Below are 16,209 nucleotides of genomic sequence, written 5' to 3'. Positions count from 1 at the left end.
TGCAGCAACTGGAAGTTCAATTAAAAGAGATCACCTAAGAGATCACCTAGGGAACAGATTTTCTTTCTTACCCACATTACAAAAAGCAGCTGACTTTTTGACAGACGCTTCAGTGGATTCAATGAAGCTCAGTGCTCAGTCGGCATCCCTTACCAACTCCGCTCGGAGGGCACTTTGGCTTAAGAGTTGGAGTGGGGGGGATGTGGCCTCCAAACAAAAATTGTGGCATCCCCTGTCAGGGAGAATTTTTGTTTGGTCCTGAGCTAGATGACCTATTAGAAAAAGTAGCTGATAGGAAAAGGAGATTGATGGTTCCTAACCCTTCTGGGGTATTTGGTTCTAGGAACAGGCAGTCCTTTCATCCCTATAGGAATAACGCGGGTAGAAGAGCTGTCAGACAAGGGCCAGAGATACAGAAGAATTTGGGAGGGAGAGGATTCTTATTTGGGTACTCTTCCTCTACAAATAAGAAACAACCTAAACAATGACGCCAGGCCAAAAATGGGAGGAAGGCTAAAATTCTTCTTGTCAGCCTGGGAAAAAATTGCAGGGCCTTGGGTCTTAGATGTCATTCGTTCAGGTCTAAAACCAGAATTTCTTTCCTTGACGCCGCAAAGATTTGTTACTACAAAAATTTTGCGTAAAAGGCTGTTTTCCCATAATAAAGGAAGTATTAGACCTTATAGAGAGATTTCCTGATTCCTGTTCCCCTAGAAGAACAATCCAAAGGGTATTTCTCCTATCTTTTTTTTAGTTCCAAAGCCAGACGGTTCTCGCAGGACAATCATCAATCTGAGGGATTTGAACAAATTTCTGGTGTACAAAAAGTCCAAAATGGAAACAATGAGGAATACAGTTCAGCTTCTTTTCCCTCATTGTTTCATGGCGGTAATAGATTTAAGATTCCTATGCACCGGGAATTTCAGAAATACCTCAGGGTGGCGATTCCAATGGAGGGTCACATTCAACAATATCAGTTCCAGGCATTGCCCTTTGGCCTGTCCATGGCCCCAAGGATATTCACAAAGGTTGTAGCAGAGATGGTCTCATTCCTAAGACTCAAGAACGTGTTGATAGTACCATACCTGGACGATTTTTTGATCATAGCGGATTCCCGATTCTACTGCAAGAGGGCCGTTCAGATGGTCGTGCAGACTTTTCAAGAACTAGGGTGGATGATAAACTGCAAAAAATCCATATTAAATCCGGTAAAGAAACAGGTTTCTGGGCCTGGTTCTGAATTCAGGAACACAAAGTATATCTTCCAGAAGAGATTTAAAAAATTTGGAGTCAAATCAAGTCTCTTTCCTCCACTTCTTTGACTCTTTGGAAAGCAATGTCAGTTCTGGGGTCTCCAGTTTCTTGCATCCCTGCGGTGGAGTGGGCTCAACTTCACTCGCGTCAGTTGCAGTCAGATTTTAGCAGCCTTCAAAAAATCCAAGGGGGCATTGGATGTCAGAATAAAGATTTCAAATACGACAGTAAAGAGTCTATCCTGGTGGCTGGACAAGGACAATCTGATTCAGGGAGTTCCTTGGTCCTATCCGGATCCTACTGTCCTGACCACGGATGCAAGCCCTTGGGGGTGGGGAGCCCATATTCAAGGGTACAGTTTTCAGGGTCTATGGTCCCCAAGTCAGAAAATGTTCTCTTCCAATCGGCAAGAATTAGTGGTGGTAAGACTGGCCGTGAAAGCTTCAGTCCCTTCTAGGCTCGGGTCACGTGAGGATTCTCTCAGACAATCAGGTGACTGTGGCATATTTGAATCATCAGGGGGGAACTAGATCGATAATCCTGGGGTGGGAAGCGAGGAGATTGCTAGGAATATTAGAAAAACAGGTCAGTCATGTATCGGCTCTCCATAAAAAAAGGAAAGGAGAATGTTCAGGGAGACTTCCTAAGCAGATACCCCTTGAAGCAGGGGAGTGGTCCCTGAACAGTTCTATATTTGCCATGATCACAAAGTCTTGGGACATGCCGGTGATAGATCTGGCATGAACCAAACAGAACAAAAAAGTAGACCTATGAGGTGGACGCCTTTCTTCTGAAGTGGGACTTCCCTCTAGCCTATGCCTCCCCCCCCCCCCCTTCCAGTTGCTACCAGCAGTCATGAAAAAGATCAGGAAAGACAAAGCAAGGGTTATCCTCATTGCCCCCTTTTGGCCCTAGAGGGCATGGTTTACTCTCCTCCGGACCATGTCGATATCAGACCCTTGGATTCTTCCAGAGATCCCGGTTCTCCTGTCACAGGGTCTGATTTTTCATCCACCAGTAGGTGGTCTCCATCTGACTGCTTGGAATTTGAGAGGAACCTATTAATCAAGAAGGGGGTTCTCTCAGGAACCCATTGTGACTTTGCTTAACCCCTTAAGGACACGGTACGTCATGGGTTAAAATCGCGATTGCGGCAGGGGTTAATCGGAACAGGATGCCCCCCCCCCCTCCGTATCGGCAATCACAGAAAACCGCAGGTCAATTCAGACCCGATGAACCGGAAAAAGACTGATCGGTGGTCCGTGCATTTGGAGAGGCGGTGCTGGCCCTGGTGCTGAATGCTGCTGTTCAGGGTGGTGATTGGTGCAGGGAGAGAGGCGCGAGATTCAAACTTCCAGCGCTCCTCTCTCCCCTCTTTCTGTTCAGCACCCACACCCTGCAGCACCATTCTGCACCAGCTCCTGTGATCCCTCCATCGGCACCCATCACAATCCTGCACCCATCACCCTCCAGGTAGGTAAGGGTCAGTGAGGGAGAGGCACCGTTAGGCAGGGATAAAAGGGAAAAGTTAGTTAGGAAAAAAAATAAAAAATCACTTTTATCTAAACTTTTTTTTTTTTTTTTTTTTTTTTTTTCAGCTTTGAGACCCTAGACCCCCTGCCACTTGCCCGGTTTGAGGCCATCTGGAAATGTGATCCCGAGGTGATCCTGCCCATGACAGTCTGTATAAGATACGGCCGGTCATCGATCACAGTTTGGAGTGCTGCAACAAAGGTGGAGGCACTCAAATGTTTTCGGCAAATAATTCATCCTTCTACCCAAAAGGATTAAAAAAGAGTCTTTCACACATGCATACAGTCAGGTCCATAAATATTGGGCCATCAACGCAATTTTAACATTTTTGGCTCTATACACCACCACAATGGATTTGAAATAAAACAAACAAGATGTGCTTTAACTGCAGACTGTCAGCTTTAATTTGAGGGTATTCACATCCAAATCAGGTGAACAGTGTAGGAATTACAACAGTTTGCATATGTGCCTCCCACTTGTTAATGGACCAAAAGTAATGGGACAGAATAATAATCATAAATCAAACTTTCACTTTTTAATACTTGGTTGCAAATCCTTTGCAGTCAATTGCAGCCTGAAGTCTGGAATGCATAGACATCACCAAACGCTGGATTTCATCCCTGGTGATGCTCTGTCAGGCCTCTACTGCAACTGTCCTGCTTGTTCTTGGGGCATTTTCCCTTCAGTTTTGTCTTCAGCAAGTGAAATGCATGCTCAATCGGATTCAGGTCAGGTGATTGACTTGGCTATTGCATAACATTCCACTTCTTTCCCTTTAAAAACTCTTTGGTTGCTTTTGCAGTATGCTTTGGGTCATTGTCCATCTGCACTGTGAAACACCGTCCAATGAGTTCTGAAGCATTTGGCTGAATATGAGCAGATAATATTGCCCGAAACACTTCAGAATTCATGCTGCTGCTTTGGTCAGCAGTCACATCACCAATAAATACAAGAGAACCAGTTCCATTGGCAGCCATACATGCCCACGCCATGACACTACCGCCACCATGCTTCACTGATGAGGTGGTATGCTTAGGATCAAGAGCAGTTCCTTTCCTTCTCCATACTCTTCTCTTTCCATCACTCTGGTACAAGTTGATCTTGGTCTCATCTGTCGATAGGATGTTGTTCCAGAACTATGAAGGCTTTTTTAGATGTCATTTGGCAAACTCTAATCTGGCCTTCCTGTTTTTGAGGCTCACCAATGGTTTACATCTTGTGGTGAACCCTCCTTATTCACTCTGGTAAAGTCTTCTCTTGATTATAGACTTTGACACACATACACCTTCCTCCTGGAGAGTGTTCTTGATCTGGTCAACTGTTGTAAAAGGGTGTTTTCTTCACCAGGGGAAGAATTCTTCGGTCATCCACCACCACTGTTGTTTTCCGAGGTCTTCCAGGTATTTTGGGGTTTCTGAGCTCACCGGTGTGTTCCTTCTTTTTAAGAATGTTTCAAACAGTTGTTTTGGCCATGCCTAATGTTTTTGCTATCTCTCAGATGGGTTTGTTTTGTTTTTTCAGCCGAATTATGGCTTGCTTCACTGATAGTGATAGCTCTTTGGATCTCATCTTGAGAATTGACAGCAACAGATTCCAAATGCAAATAGCACACTTGAAATGAACTCTGGACCTTTTATCTGCTCATTGTAATTGGGATTATGAGAGAATAACAAACACCTGGCCATGGAACATCTGATAAGCCAATTGTCCCATTACTTTTGGTCCATTAACAAGTGGGAGGCACATATGCAAACTGTTGTAATTCCTACACCGTTCACCTCATTTGGATGTAAATACCCTCAAAATAAAGCTGACAGTCTGCAGTTAAAGCACATCTTGTTTGTTTAATTCCAAATCCATTGTTGTGGTGTATAGAGCCAACATTTTTAGAATTGTGTTGATGTCCCAATATTTATGGACCTGACTGTAATATCATAGCCATCCAGTCATTACTCAGCCTTTTACAGTATGTTACATGAATAAATCCAGAGGAGCATTTTCTTGCCTTTAATACACATATTTGGCAGACTAGGTGAGAAAGAATACCAGCCAGATAACGCATATATATTACCCAGAAACCCATAATAGCATACTATGCGCTCTTTCTCCTCACAAGGAATGACAAAAGATTTGGGTTTGTTAGAATCCAAAGATTTTGAGAAATTCAGGGCAAATTCTAATTCAGTATAATTAATTCACTCATCCTGGATTAACTGGAGTGTTGTCTGAGTCAATATATTGTTTACTGAAACATCCTTCTCCGCAACCTCCCATCTAACACTCTTGCACCCCTCCATTCCTGAACTCTGCTGACCAGTTAATCCACCTCTTCCCAAACAACCACTCTGCCTCTCACCTCTGCCAATCCTTTCACTGACACCTGGGAGGGTCGTAGGGCCATAGTTAGGCGGACTATTGAGCCCCAATCCCCCAAAAGAGACACTGGATTGGAGACAGTGGGCGTACTGTGCCCTGTACAGCCAGGAGGCTGTGGGACATTGGCTGAAAAATCTGCATGTGATCACAGGGTGTGAACGGTGACTTAGGGCTCTTTCACACCTGCGTTCTTGTCTTCCGGCATAGAGTTCCGTCGTCGGGGCTCTATGCCAGAAGAATCCTGATCAGGATTATCCTAATGCATTCTGAATGGAGAGAAATCCGTTCAGGATGCATCAGGATGTCTTCAGTTCCGGAACGGAACGTTTTTTGGCCGGAGAAAATACCGCAGCATGCTGCGCTTTTTGCACCGGCCAAAAATCCGGAACACTTGCCGCAAGGCCGGATCCGGAATTAATGCCCATTAAAAGGCATTGATCCGGATCCGGCCTTAAGCTAAACGTCGTTTCGGCGCATTGCCGGAGCCGACATTTAGCTTTTTCAGAGTGGTTACCATGGCTGCCGGGACGCTAAAGTCCTGGCAGCCATGGTAAAGTGGAGCGGGGAGCGGGGGAGCAGTATACTTACCGTCCGTGCGGCTCCCCGGGCGCTCCAGAGTGACGTCAGAGCGCCCCAAGCGCATGGATCATGTGATCACATGGATCACGTCATCCATGCGCATGGGGCGCTCTGACGTCATTCTGGAGCGCCCCGGGAGCCGCACGGACTGTAAGTATACCGCTCCCCCGCTCCCCGCTCTTACTATGGCAACCAGGACTTTAATAGCGTCCTGGGTGCCATAGTAACAATGAAAGCATTTGGAAGACTGTTCCGTCTTCAAATGCTTTCAGTACACTTGCGTTTTTCCGGATCCGGAGTGTAATTCCGGCAAGTGGAGTACACGCCGGATCCGGACAACGCAAGTGTGAAAGAGGCCTTAGGTGAGTCAGGAATTTTGTGTTTAGTTAGAGCCTGGAAGGGCGAGTGTTTATTGTTTTGTTTTTGCTGGTGTGGCACAATAAATGCACTGTTTGGACTTGAAACCTGGTGTCCTGAAGCCGTATCTGTGAGAATGACCCCCGGAGAAGAGCTAACCCCCCCCACAGGACATAAAAGACTGTTTACACCTGTCCCCTTCATGCATCTCTAATCTAATCTCCCACTACCACCCCACATGCAATCTCTCATAGTCTCATTTCTTCCAATCACCCCACATACTTTTCAAAAGCAGCATGAAAACCTAATTCTTCAAGAAAGCAACCTACAATAACCCTGCTACCACAACAAAACCATCTGGGCTGCTTTTACCTAACCTATTGTCTCCTTCCCCCTTCACTTGTAGATTGTAAGTTCTTTTGGGTAATGTCCTTTTTCCTATGTACTAGCTGTCAGTCTGTTAGTTCACATTTATTATACCTGTATTTGTATTTTTATTTTACTCACTTATATAGTGCTGACATATTCTGCAGCGCAAAATGGGCATCTATCAAATTTACCCCTGCTCCACTGTCTAGAAAGAAAGAAATAGTCTCCGTCTTATCACCAAAAACAATAACCGCTGGCAACACAAATTGCCATGTACGTATGGAGGAAACGTATACCCCCCGGCTGACATCCTCCACACAGCCTGGGGTTAGTAGTTTTCCGACGGTCTTTTGTTTCTGAGGAAAGAAGGACAGACATTAATGAAATGACCCCTCTCCCCACAAAAAAAACAAACCCCACGCCTACGGCGAGCCTCAGGAGGGCGGACCTGACGAGTAGTTCCTCCTAGCTGCATAGGCTCGTCTAAGTCCGTACAGACTAACTGCTGCTTGGGAGGGGTTACCAATGGCTCCGGTTTTTTCAACCTGTCCCTAAGGCGTCTATCTATTCGGATAGAAAGGGACATAACCGCATCAAGGGAAAAGGGGGTCTCATATAATGCAAGCGCATCCTTAACCCTTTCGGATAACCCAGAGCATAACTGACTCCTGAGAGCCGGGTCGTTCCATTGGGTATCCGTAGCCCACCTACAGAAGTCAGAGCAATATTCCTCTACCGGACGCTCTCCTTGTAGGAGTCTCCGTAATCTTGATTCAGCCAATGCAACTCGGTCAGGGTCGTCATATATGAGACCCAAGGCCCCGAAAAGCTCATCCACTGACCGAAGAGCCTGGGAATCAGTAGGTAAAGAGAAAGCCCAGGACTGCGGGTCCCCCTGCAGCAGGGAAATAACAACCCCCACCCGCTGTTCTTCATTACCAGAGGAGTAAGGGCGCAGTTTAAAGTATAATTTACAGGCCTCACGGAATGTCAAAAACTTGTCCCTTCCCCCAGAAAATCTGTCAGGGAGAGGGACCTTGGGTTCCGCAACAACCTGGTTACCAGTAGCAACCGCTGGGCTTGCAGTCTGTTGTAATTGCTGCTGTTGCTGGAGGACCGACGCCTTCAATCCTGCCACCTCCAAAGACAGGCCATGAAATTGTTTGGACAGAGCAGCAATTTGATCCATACTGGATTCTAAGTAGGTAAAAAAATATATATATTTTTTTTTTTTTACCTACACAAAATAAGGGCCAGATATAATGTAATGACAGGGAGGGAAAAGGGAAAGCCCTGCCCAAGGGAGAGGGTAAGGTGGTGACCCCTGACTCACCTTGCAGCTGGCACCTGACTGCCCTGACGTCCCTAGACGGGTTCCTCACCCGTGCGGCGATCACGTGCCTAAACCCTGTCTTTCCCTAAAATGAGCCCTAGATAGTGAACGGGCCTGAGTGAGTCAAAAGGGTTTGCAAAGCAAACCCAGAAAGCTACCATAAGGAAACAGCCCTATCTTACATAGAGCGCGCAGCCAACCGCTGCGACTTCCTGACCCCGGGTATAACGGAGTCAGGCGTGGTTCTTGACACCCTCGTGACAGCTGGTGTCATACTGTCGCCCCTGGATTAGACATGCCTCCATGTTAATGCAGCCTCTGTATGATTGTCTGTTATCTGACCCATTTCATCTGACAGAAGAGGCAATGAATAATCGTCATACAATGAAGCTGTGCATAACCTCAGCCCCAGCCCTGAGTATTCCAAAATATGATGAGGAATTTAACTTGTTCTGTTTTGAAAATCAGGGTCACAGTCAGCCATGTTAGACCCTGTTACCCGCGGCGCCCCTTCCTGTGTCAGGGCAGTCGCGGCAGTGCAGGCAATGAAATTAATGAGCGGCTGTGAAGACATGGTAGTTTCTGTGTATAGATAGCACCCACACCCACCCCTTCCCCACAATTTTTTCTTTAGCAATCAGTTTGAGTTTCAGGAAGTGCGGGGGGGGGGGGGGGGGAAGGTGGGGGGTGGAAACATACAGTTGTGCAAACACACAGGACATACTCACACAAGTGCAACCAAACCATATTTCTATGGCTAGACAACTCAGACTCCAATGTGCACTCTTTCTTTCAAAAGATGTACTACTCTGAATCCTGCTATTTTTTTTACCAATTACAGATTCGGAAATGGGGGAGGGAAGCACAGGTAGCCTTTTTTGTCTGATTTATCTGAAAATGCTCCTCATGATTGTATACAGTTGATGCAACAAGAAACTTCTGGATTTACTCCTGAAAAACCTCTTGATAACCCTGATTTTGAGTGTTTTGTAGATGGAAGCAGGAATACGGGAGAGGATGGTCGGTTCCACACTGGATATGCAGTGGTCACACAACATGAGGTAGCCATTACTGAACCACTCCCACCGCACATATCTGCACAGGAGGCAGAGCTGAAGGCATTCACTGAGGCGGGTAAATTGGCTGAGGGGAAGAAGGTGAACATCTATACAGATTCAAGGTTTGGTTTTGGTATTGCACATGACTATGGACCCATATGGCGGGCTAGAGACTTTCTAATCTCTGCAGGTCAGCCCATTAAAAACAAAGACTCGGTGTTTGAACTAATAAACTCACTACTGCTTCCAGAGGAAGTAGTCATTGTCAAGGTTAAGGCACATACCAGACAACAAACCCGTGAGGCTAGGGGCAACAACAGGGCAGATGGGGCTGCAAAAGAGGCAGCAGTGAAGCCTTGGAAACCCAAGGTAATTCCTGTCGGCATCCTGGAGCCTCACCACATGTCTGAAGACGTGTTGATTAAACTGTCTGCACAGGCAGATGAAGGAGAAAAGAGCTCCTGAACTCAGAGAACTGATATGCAGGTATGGTGTTCCTGAAGTTATTGAGTCAGATAGAGGTTCTCATTTCACAGTTGAAGTGATGAGGGAAGTTATGCAAGCATTAGGGGTGATCCAAGCTTTCTGAGTTGAGCGTTTGAATGGATAAAAGGCCATGCGGGAGATCCAGAGGCCGTGGACAGAGTGCTTGCCTCTGGCTCTATATTCAGTAAGGACTGCCCCAAACAAGAGGACAGGGTGGTCCCCACTTGAGATCCTGTTTGGAAGTGCCCCCAGTTTAGGGTTGTACTTTCTGCAGCAGCTGCAGATGAATAATGACAGTCTGACCAGTTACATACGGGCCCTCACAAAAAGGCTAGAATACACGCATAAACAGGTGTTTGCTTCATTTCCAGATCCTGACTCAGTAGAAGGAACTCACAACTTGAAGCCCGGGGACTGGGTGGTAATAAAAAGGCATGTGAGAAAAGGACTAGTTCCAAGATTCGATGGACCATTTCAAGTACTGTTGACCACCCACACTGCTGTAAAGGTTGAAGGAAAACCCACCTGGATACACGCTTCTCACTGCAAGAAAGTCTTGGAACCACAGGATGAAGGTCCTTCTGCTGACAGTGGCTCTGACCCAGAGCTTGTCAGCAGTGTTTCGTCCATTGAATGATAAATGGGACAATGCTTTGATGCGACACCATCAGGTGCTGTTTGAAGGAATTATTGAAAAGTGATAGATTGTTGGATCTGTACTCAGTCCTGTGAGTTCAGCCAGTATGCCCTATTTCGCTGTGCTCCTCAGTTATCCTGAATTGACTGAACTGGCCAACTCCACTATCTTTTTCACAGGCATGAAGCAGGTTAAGTCCAAACTAAAAACAGGGAGGTACCCTTACCCGTTGCAGGATGGGCTGAGCCCCCTTGGCTCATGGTAAACAGATTAGGGCCACCACACTGTTGTTTGCAAATACGGTCTTTTAGTCCTCATGACAAATTTGGCTGCAATGACTCTAACCTGAACAGCCTGGTGCAGTGTGTTGGTATAGATCCTGTAAAGGGTAAGAATCTGGCCTGCAACAACCGTACCTTAGTTGATTTAATTGCTGGAATAACCTCTAACTCCTCAGAGGGTCAGGAAAAGGGACCAAAACTGGCAGAAGGTGTCCAGCTGGCCAAATTGATAACTCAGTTGTTTAATAGTACGGTGGTTGCAGTCCCAGAAGATATATTCCTGGTCTGTGGTTGCTCAGAAATGTCACTGGTTTATGTACAGTTGTGGCAAAAAGTTTTGAGAACGACACAAATATTAGTTTTCACAAAGTTTGCTGCTAAACTGCTTTTAGATCTTTGTTTCAGTTGTTTCTATGATGTAGTGAAATATAATTACACGCATTTCATACGTTTCAAAGGCTTTTATCGACAATTATATGACATTTATGCAAAGAGTCAGTATTTGCAGTGTTGGCCCTTCTTTTTCAGGACTTCTGCAATTCGACTGGGCATGCTCTCAATCAACTTCTGGGCCAATTCCTGACTGATAGCAACCCATTCTTTCATAATCACTTCTTGGAGTTTGTCAGAATTAGTGGGTTTTTGTTTGTCCACCCGCCTCTTGAGGATTGACCACAAGTTCTCAATGGGATTAAGATCTGGGGAGTTTCCAGGCCATGGACCCAGAATGTCAACGTTTTGGTCCCCGAGCCACTTAGTTATCACTTTTGCCTTATGGCACGGTGCTCCATCGTGCTGGAAAATGCATTGTTCTTCACCAAACTGTTGTTGGATTGTTGGAAGAAGTTGCTGTTGGAGGGTGTTTTGGTACCATTCTTTATTCATGGCTGTGTTTTTGGGCAAAATTGTGAGTGAGCCTACTCCCTTGGATGAGAAGCAACCCCACACATGAATGGTCTCAGGATGCTTTACTGTTGGCATGACACAGGACTGATGGTAGCGCTCACCTTTTCTTCTCCGGACAAGCCTTTTTCCAGATGCTCCAAACAATCGGAAAGAGGCTTCATCGGAGAATATGACTTTGCCCCAGTCCTCAGCAGTCCATTCACCATACTTTCTGCAGAAGATAAATCTGTCCCTGATGTTTTTTTTTTGGAGAGAAGTGGCTTCTTTGCTGGCATTCTTGACACCAGGCCATCTTCCAAAAGTCTTCGCCTCACTGTGCGTGCAGATGCGCTCACACCTGGCTGCTGCCATTCCTGAGCAAGCTCTGCACTAGTGGAACTCCGATCCCGCAGCTGAATCCTCTTTAGGAGACGATCCTGGCGCTTGCTGGACTTTCTTGGACGCCCTGAAGCCTTCTTAACAAGAATTGAACCTCTTGCCGTGAAGTTCTTGATGATCCTATAAATTGTTGATTGAGGTGCAATCTTAGTAGCCACAATATCCTTGCCTGTGAAGCCATTTTTATGCAACGCAATGATGGCTGCAATCGTTTCTTTGCAGGTCACCATGGTTAATAATGGAAGAACAATGATTTCAAGCATCACCCTCCTTTTAACATGTCAAGTCTGCCATTTTAACCCAATCAGCCTGACATAATGATCTCCAGCCTTGTGCTCGTCAACATTCTCACCTGAGTTAACAAGACAATTACTGAAATGATCTCAGCAGGTCCTTTAATGACAGCAATGAAATGCAGTGGAAAGTTTTTTTTGGGATTAAGTTAATTTTCATGGCAAAGAAGGACTATGCAATTCATCTGATCACTCTTCATAACATTCTGGAGTATATGCAAATTGCTATTATAAAAACTTAAGCAGCAACTTTTCCAATTTCCAATCTTTATCTAATTCTCAAAACTTTTGGCCACGACTGTACAATCGCCCGGCTTACTCCTGCAACCTTTTATAATACCCCATTCCGACATAGATATGTTTATTAATAAAGTTTGTAAGAAGGGGAAACAATATCAAGATTATTGAGAGTATCTGTGGTACTGTTCCCCTTGAAGGGAATCCTTAGGGCAGAATAGGATTAGCTTGTTCTGAAGTACCTTTGGGCTGTAACAGTTCACAGATTTCTCGAAATGGGGGAATTGTGAGAGATAGAACTCTATCTTGTATCTCCTATATCTATCTGAACCAGAGTTCAATTAGAGGTTATTAAAATTTTAGACAAGTGTCAGCTCTTTGCAGGCACACTGGTTGGGGGGGGTTCAGCTGACAACCTCCCCCCTCCCTTCCTGTTCTATTTTTATAAATGCTAGTTTGTGCTGTTCTAAGTTAAAGATCCTCTTTTTGAGAAAGGTTTCATTTCTTCTGTCTTTGTGGTTTATGTGACGCACGGCTGTTGGGCATCTACCAATAATCATGGTATAAGATTGTCTGCTAAAATTCAATAAAATAGATTACTGATTATAACCATTGCGTGTATCCGCCTTCTCTGTGCACATTACGCTATTTGAATTCGGAACTCATAATCATAGACGCAGGGGTAATTGCCCTGACACCCCCCCGTATCCTAAGGGAATTAAGTAATGTCATAGCCAGACCCTTATTTCTGATATTTGCAGACTCTATACTGAAAGGGAATGTCCCACAGGATTGGCACATAGCAAATGTGGTGCCAATATTCAAAAAGGGTCCAAAAACAGAGCCTGGAAACTATAGGCCGGTAAAGTTTAACATCTGTTGTGGGTAAACTGTTTGAAGGTTTTATAAGAGATGCTATCTTAGAGCATCTCAACAGAAATAAGCAAATAACGCCATATCAGCATGGCTTCATGAGGGATCGGTCATGCCAAACTAATTTAATCAGTTTCTATGTGGAGGTAAGTTCTAGACTTGACAGTGGCGAATCAATGGATGTCGTATATGTGGACTTCTCCAAAGCATTTGACACTGTACCACATAAAAGGTTAGTATATAAAATGAGAATGCTGGGGCTGGGAGAAAATGTCTGTATGTGGGTAAGTAACTGGCTGAGTGATAGAAAACACGGGTGGTTATTAACGGTACACACTCAGATTGGGTCACTGTCACTAGTGGGGTACCTCAGGGGTCAGTATTGGGCCCTATTCTCTTCAATATATTTATTAATGATCTTGTAGAAGGCTTGCATAGTAAAATATCAATTTTCGCAGATGACACTAAACTGTGTAAAGTAATTAACACTGAAGAGGACAGTATACTACTACAGAAGGATCTGGATAGATTGGAGACTTGGGCAAATAAGTGGCAGATGAGGTTTAACACTGACAAATGTAAAGTTATGCACATGGGAAGGAATAATGCAAGTCACTCGTACATACTAAATGGTAAAACACTCGGTAACACTGACATGGAAAAGGATCTCAGAATTTTAATAAACAGCAAACTAAGCTGCAAAAACCATTGTCAGGCAGCTGCTGCCAAGGCCAATAAGATAATGGGTTGCATCAAAAGGGGCATAGATGCCCGTGATAAGAACATAGTCCTACCACTTTACAAATCGCTAGTCAGACCACACATCGAGTACTGTGTACAGTTCTGGGCTCCTGTGAACAAGGCAGACATAGCAGAGCTGGAGAGGGTCCAGAGGAGGGCAACTAAAGTAATAACTGGAATGGGGCAACTACAGTACCCTGAAAGATTATCAAAATTAGGGTTATTCACTTTAGAAAAAAGACGAGTGAGGGGAGATCTAATTACTATGTATATATATATCAGCAGTCAGTACAGAGATCTCTCCCATTCATCTATTTATCCCCAGGACTACTGGACGAGGGGGACCATCATCTGCGTCTGGAGGCAAAGAAGGTTTCTACACAAACATAGAAGAGGATTCTTTACGGTAGAGCAGTGAGACTATGGAATTTACTGCCTGAGGAGGTGGTGATGGTTAGTACAATAAAGGAATTCAAGAGGGGCCTGGATGTATTTCTGGAGTGTAATAATATTACAGGCTATAGCTACTAGAGAGGGGTCATTGATCCAGGGAGTTATTCTGATTGCCTGATTGGAGTCGGGAAGGAATTTTTTATTCCCCTAAATTGGGGAAAATTGGCTTCTACCTCACAGGGTTTTTTTTTTTTTTGCCTTCCTCTGGATCAACTTGCAGGTTGACAGGCCGAACTGGATGGACAAATGTCTATTTTCGGCCTTATGTACTATGTTACTATGTAGTGCTCATTGGAGATAGCTTGTTAACCTACCTATTAGATGACTAGATTCTCACAATCCATCCACAGTAACCAATGTCAACTATTACTCTACTCTTTTTTGAAGCTTTGTATGAAGACAGATACGAATAGAAAACAGGCATTCAGGAGCAACATTCAGTTCTGGTTAGGATCTTGGCTAAATCGATCACTGATCTATTTATTGGCTATTTGACCACCGGAATAGGCATAAGTAAAAGTGGATGCTGCTGTCTCACCTTTATATATGTCTGCACAGACTTTGACATCACAATATCAAAACCGTTGTCTCCAGACTTTGAGGTGACTGATGTAACAAGGTGATTATACTGAGCAGGTGTACGGTAAACCGTGGGGTTAAATGTTCGTTCGGAATCCCCTGAAAGCAAACAAACCGTATCCATTAATGTTTAACAGTTTTTCTGTCACTAAAGGTAAACTATCTAGCTGCGTGATTCGTACTTTGTACCGGTTATCTAATAATCCTCCTCTCTGAATTACCAAAAATGTCATAATGTCACAGTTGAAATGCCTGACGGAAAACAGTAAAAATACAGAGAATCTCAATGCAGTATAGAGAAAGAGGCTCAACATTTTTAATATATACGAATAAAAAAAAAAGATTTTTAGCTCAAACTGAGTAAAATGCAATGAAAAAAAAATGCCCCCCGAAGGTGTACATAGCCTTTAAACTCTCTCTCTCCAAAGCTAACTCTTCCTGTGTCCTTGTCATGCGGTGAGATTAAGTTAACTGTGCAGATCTCCTTCCTTCACTCTCGCTTGGCAGAAAACTTGGTAACCTTGGTAACCCAAAACCTTATTCCCATATAGCGGTTGGAGAAGCCCTTGGTAATGACGTCCTTCAATGTGAGAGTTTGCACACTGAGAAGATCTTCTAAACCCATGCATAGTCTTGTCACAGACTAACTCGGGCAGATTTTGCTTTGGGGTTCTGCTTATCACTCTTGCTCTCTGGAATCTGTACAGCCTGCCTAAGCTCCACGGGTTTCTCTAAATGTTCAGGGTCTACCTACGCAAGATATGCTGATGTCTTTTGATAAGAAGGAGGATGAGACTTATCCACCACATCACCCATATGACTGTCTCATCAACTTGGCTTGTCACTAGCCTAGGAAAATCTGAGAAAAACAGCTGATTGGACCCCCACTGATCAGATGCTGATGACCCATCATCAGTATTAAAGACTCTGAAAACCTCTTTAACTTCCCAGATATCTAACAGGTGAATAGTAGTGTATTCATGTACACTACCTACAGTGCTACTACCTCCAGCAGCACCTCATGCCCGTCAGTGTCTGTAGAAGCAGATCTGTGTGTGTGTGCTGTTTTTTTTTACACTAATATTTATTAGCAAGATGACAACATCACTTAAAGGGAACCTGTCACCAGTTTTATGGTGTCCTAACTAAGGGCAACATAAATAAGTGATTAATTCTCTAAGCAAAATGCTGGGTCACTTTCTTTAATTGACCCAGTCAATCTGCCAACATCTTGTATTGAAAAGCTCTGGCTCCTGAATATTCATGAGCTCCTGACTCTCCCCGCCTACCTGCTGCTGAATGACAGTTTGCTTCCATAGGAATCAGCAGCAGTTGGAAAGGGAAGTGGCTATAGCTCTGAATTAAATATACGCTGGACTCAATGACATCACGCTGGACTCTAATCAGCTCATTAGCATGTGGCATGCGGCATCTTTGTGTGTATATTATGAGGTAACCATCTGTCACACCAGTAAGTGAATACATC

General features: G+C 44.5%; 1 protein-coding gene across 2 annotated transcripts in view; it reads right to left on the bottom strand.

Annotated features, from left to right (window-relative positions):
* The window catches only part of LOC120981206 (phosphomethylethanolamine N-methyltransferase-like), a 345,872-nt gene that overhangs the window by 187,308 nt on the left and 142,355 nt on the right, over window positions 1–16,209 (bottom strand). For both annotated transcript variants that reach the window (XM_040410746.1, XM_040410747.1), the window contains one exon: window positions 14,683–14,822. In XM_040410746.1, coding sequence (XP_040266680.1) covers window positions 14,683–14,822 — 140 coding nt within the window. The remainder of the gene's footprint in view (window positions 1–14,682; window positions 14,823–16,209) is intronic.

This window comes from Bufo bufo, chromosome 10 (assembly GCF_905171765.1).
Source record: "Bufo bufo chromosome 10, aBufBuf1.1, whole genome shotgun sequence".
NCBI classification, from domain to species: domain Eukaryota; kingdom Metazoa; phylum Chordata; class Amphibia; order Anura; family Bufonidae; genus Bufo; species Bufo bufo.
This window is presented reverse-complemented; position numbering and strand designations above follow the sequence as displayed.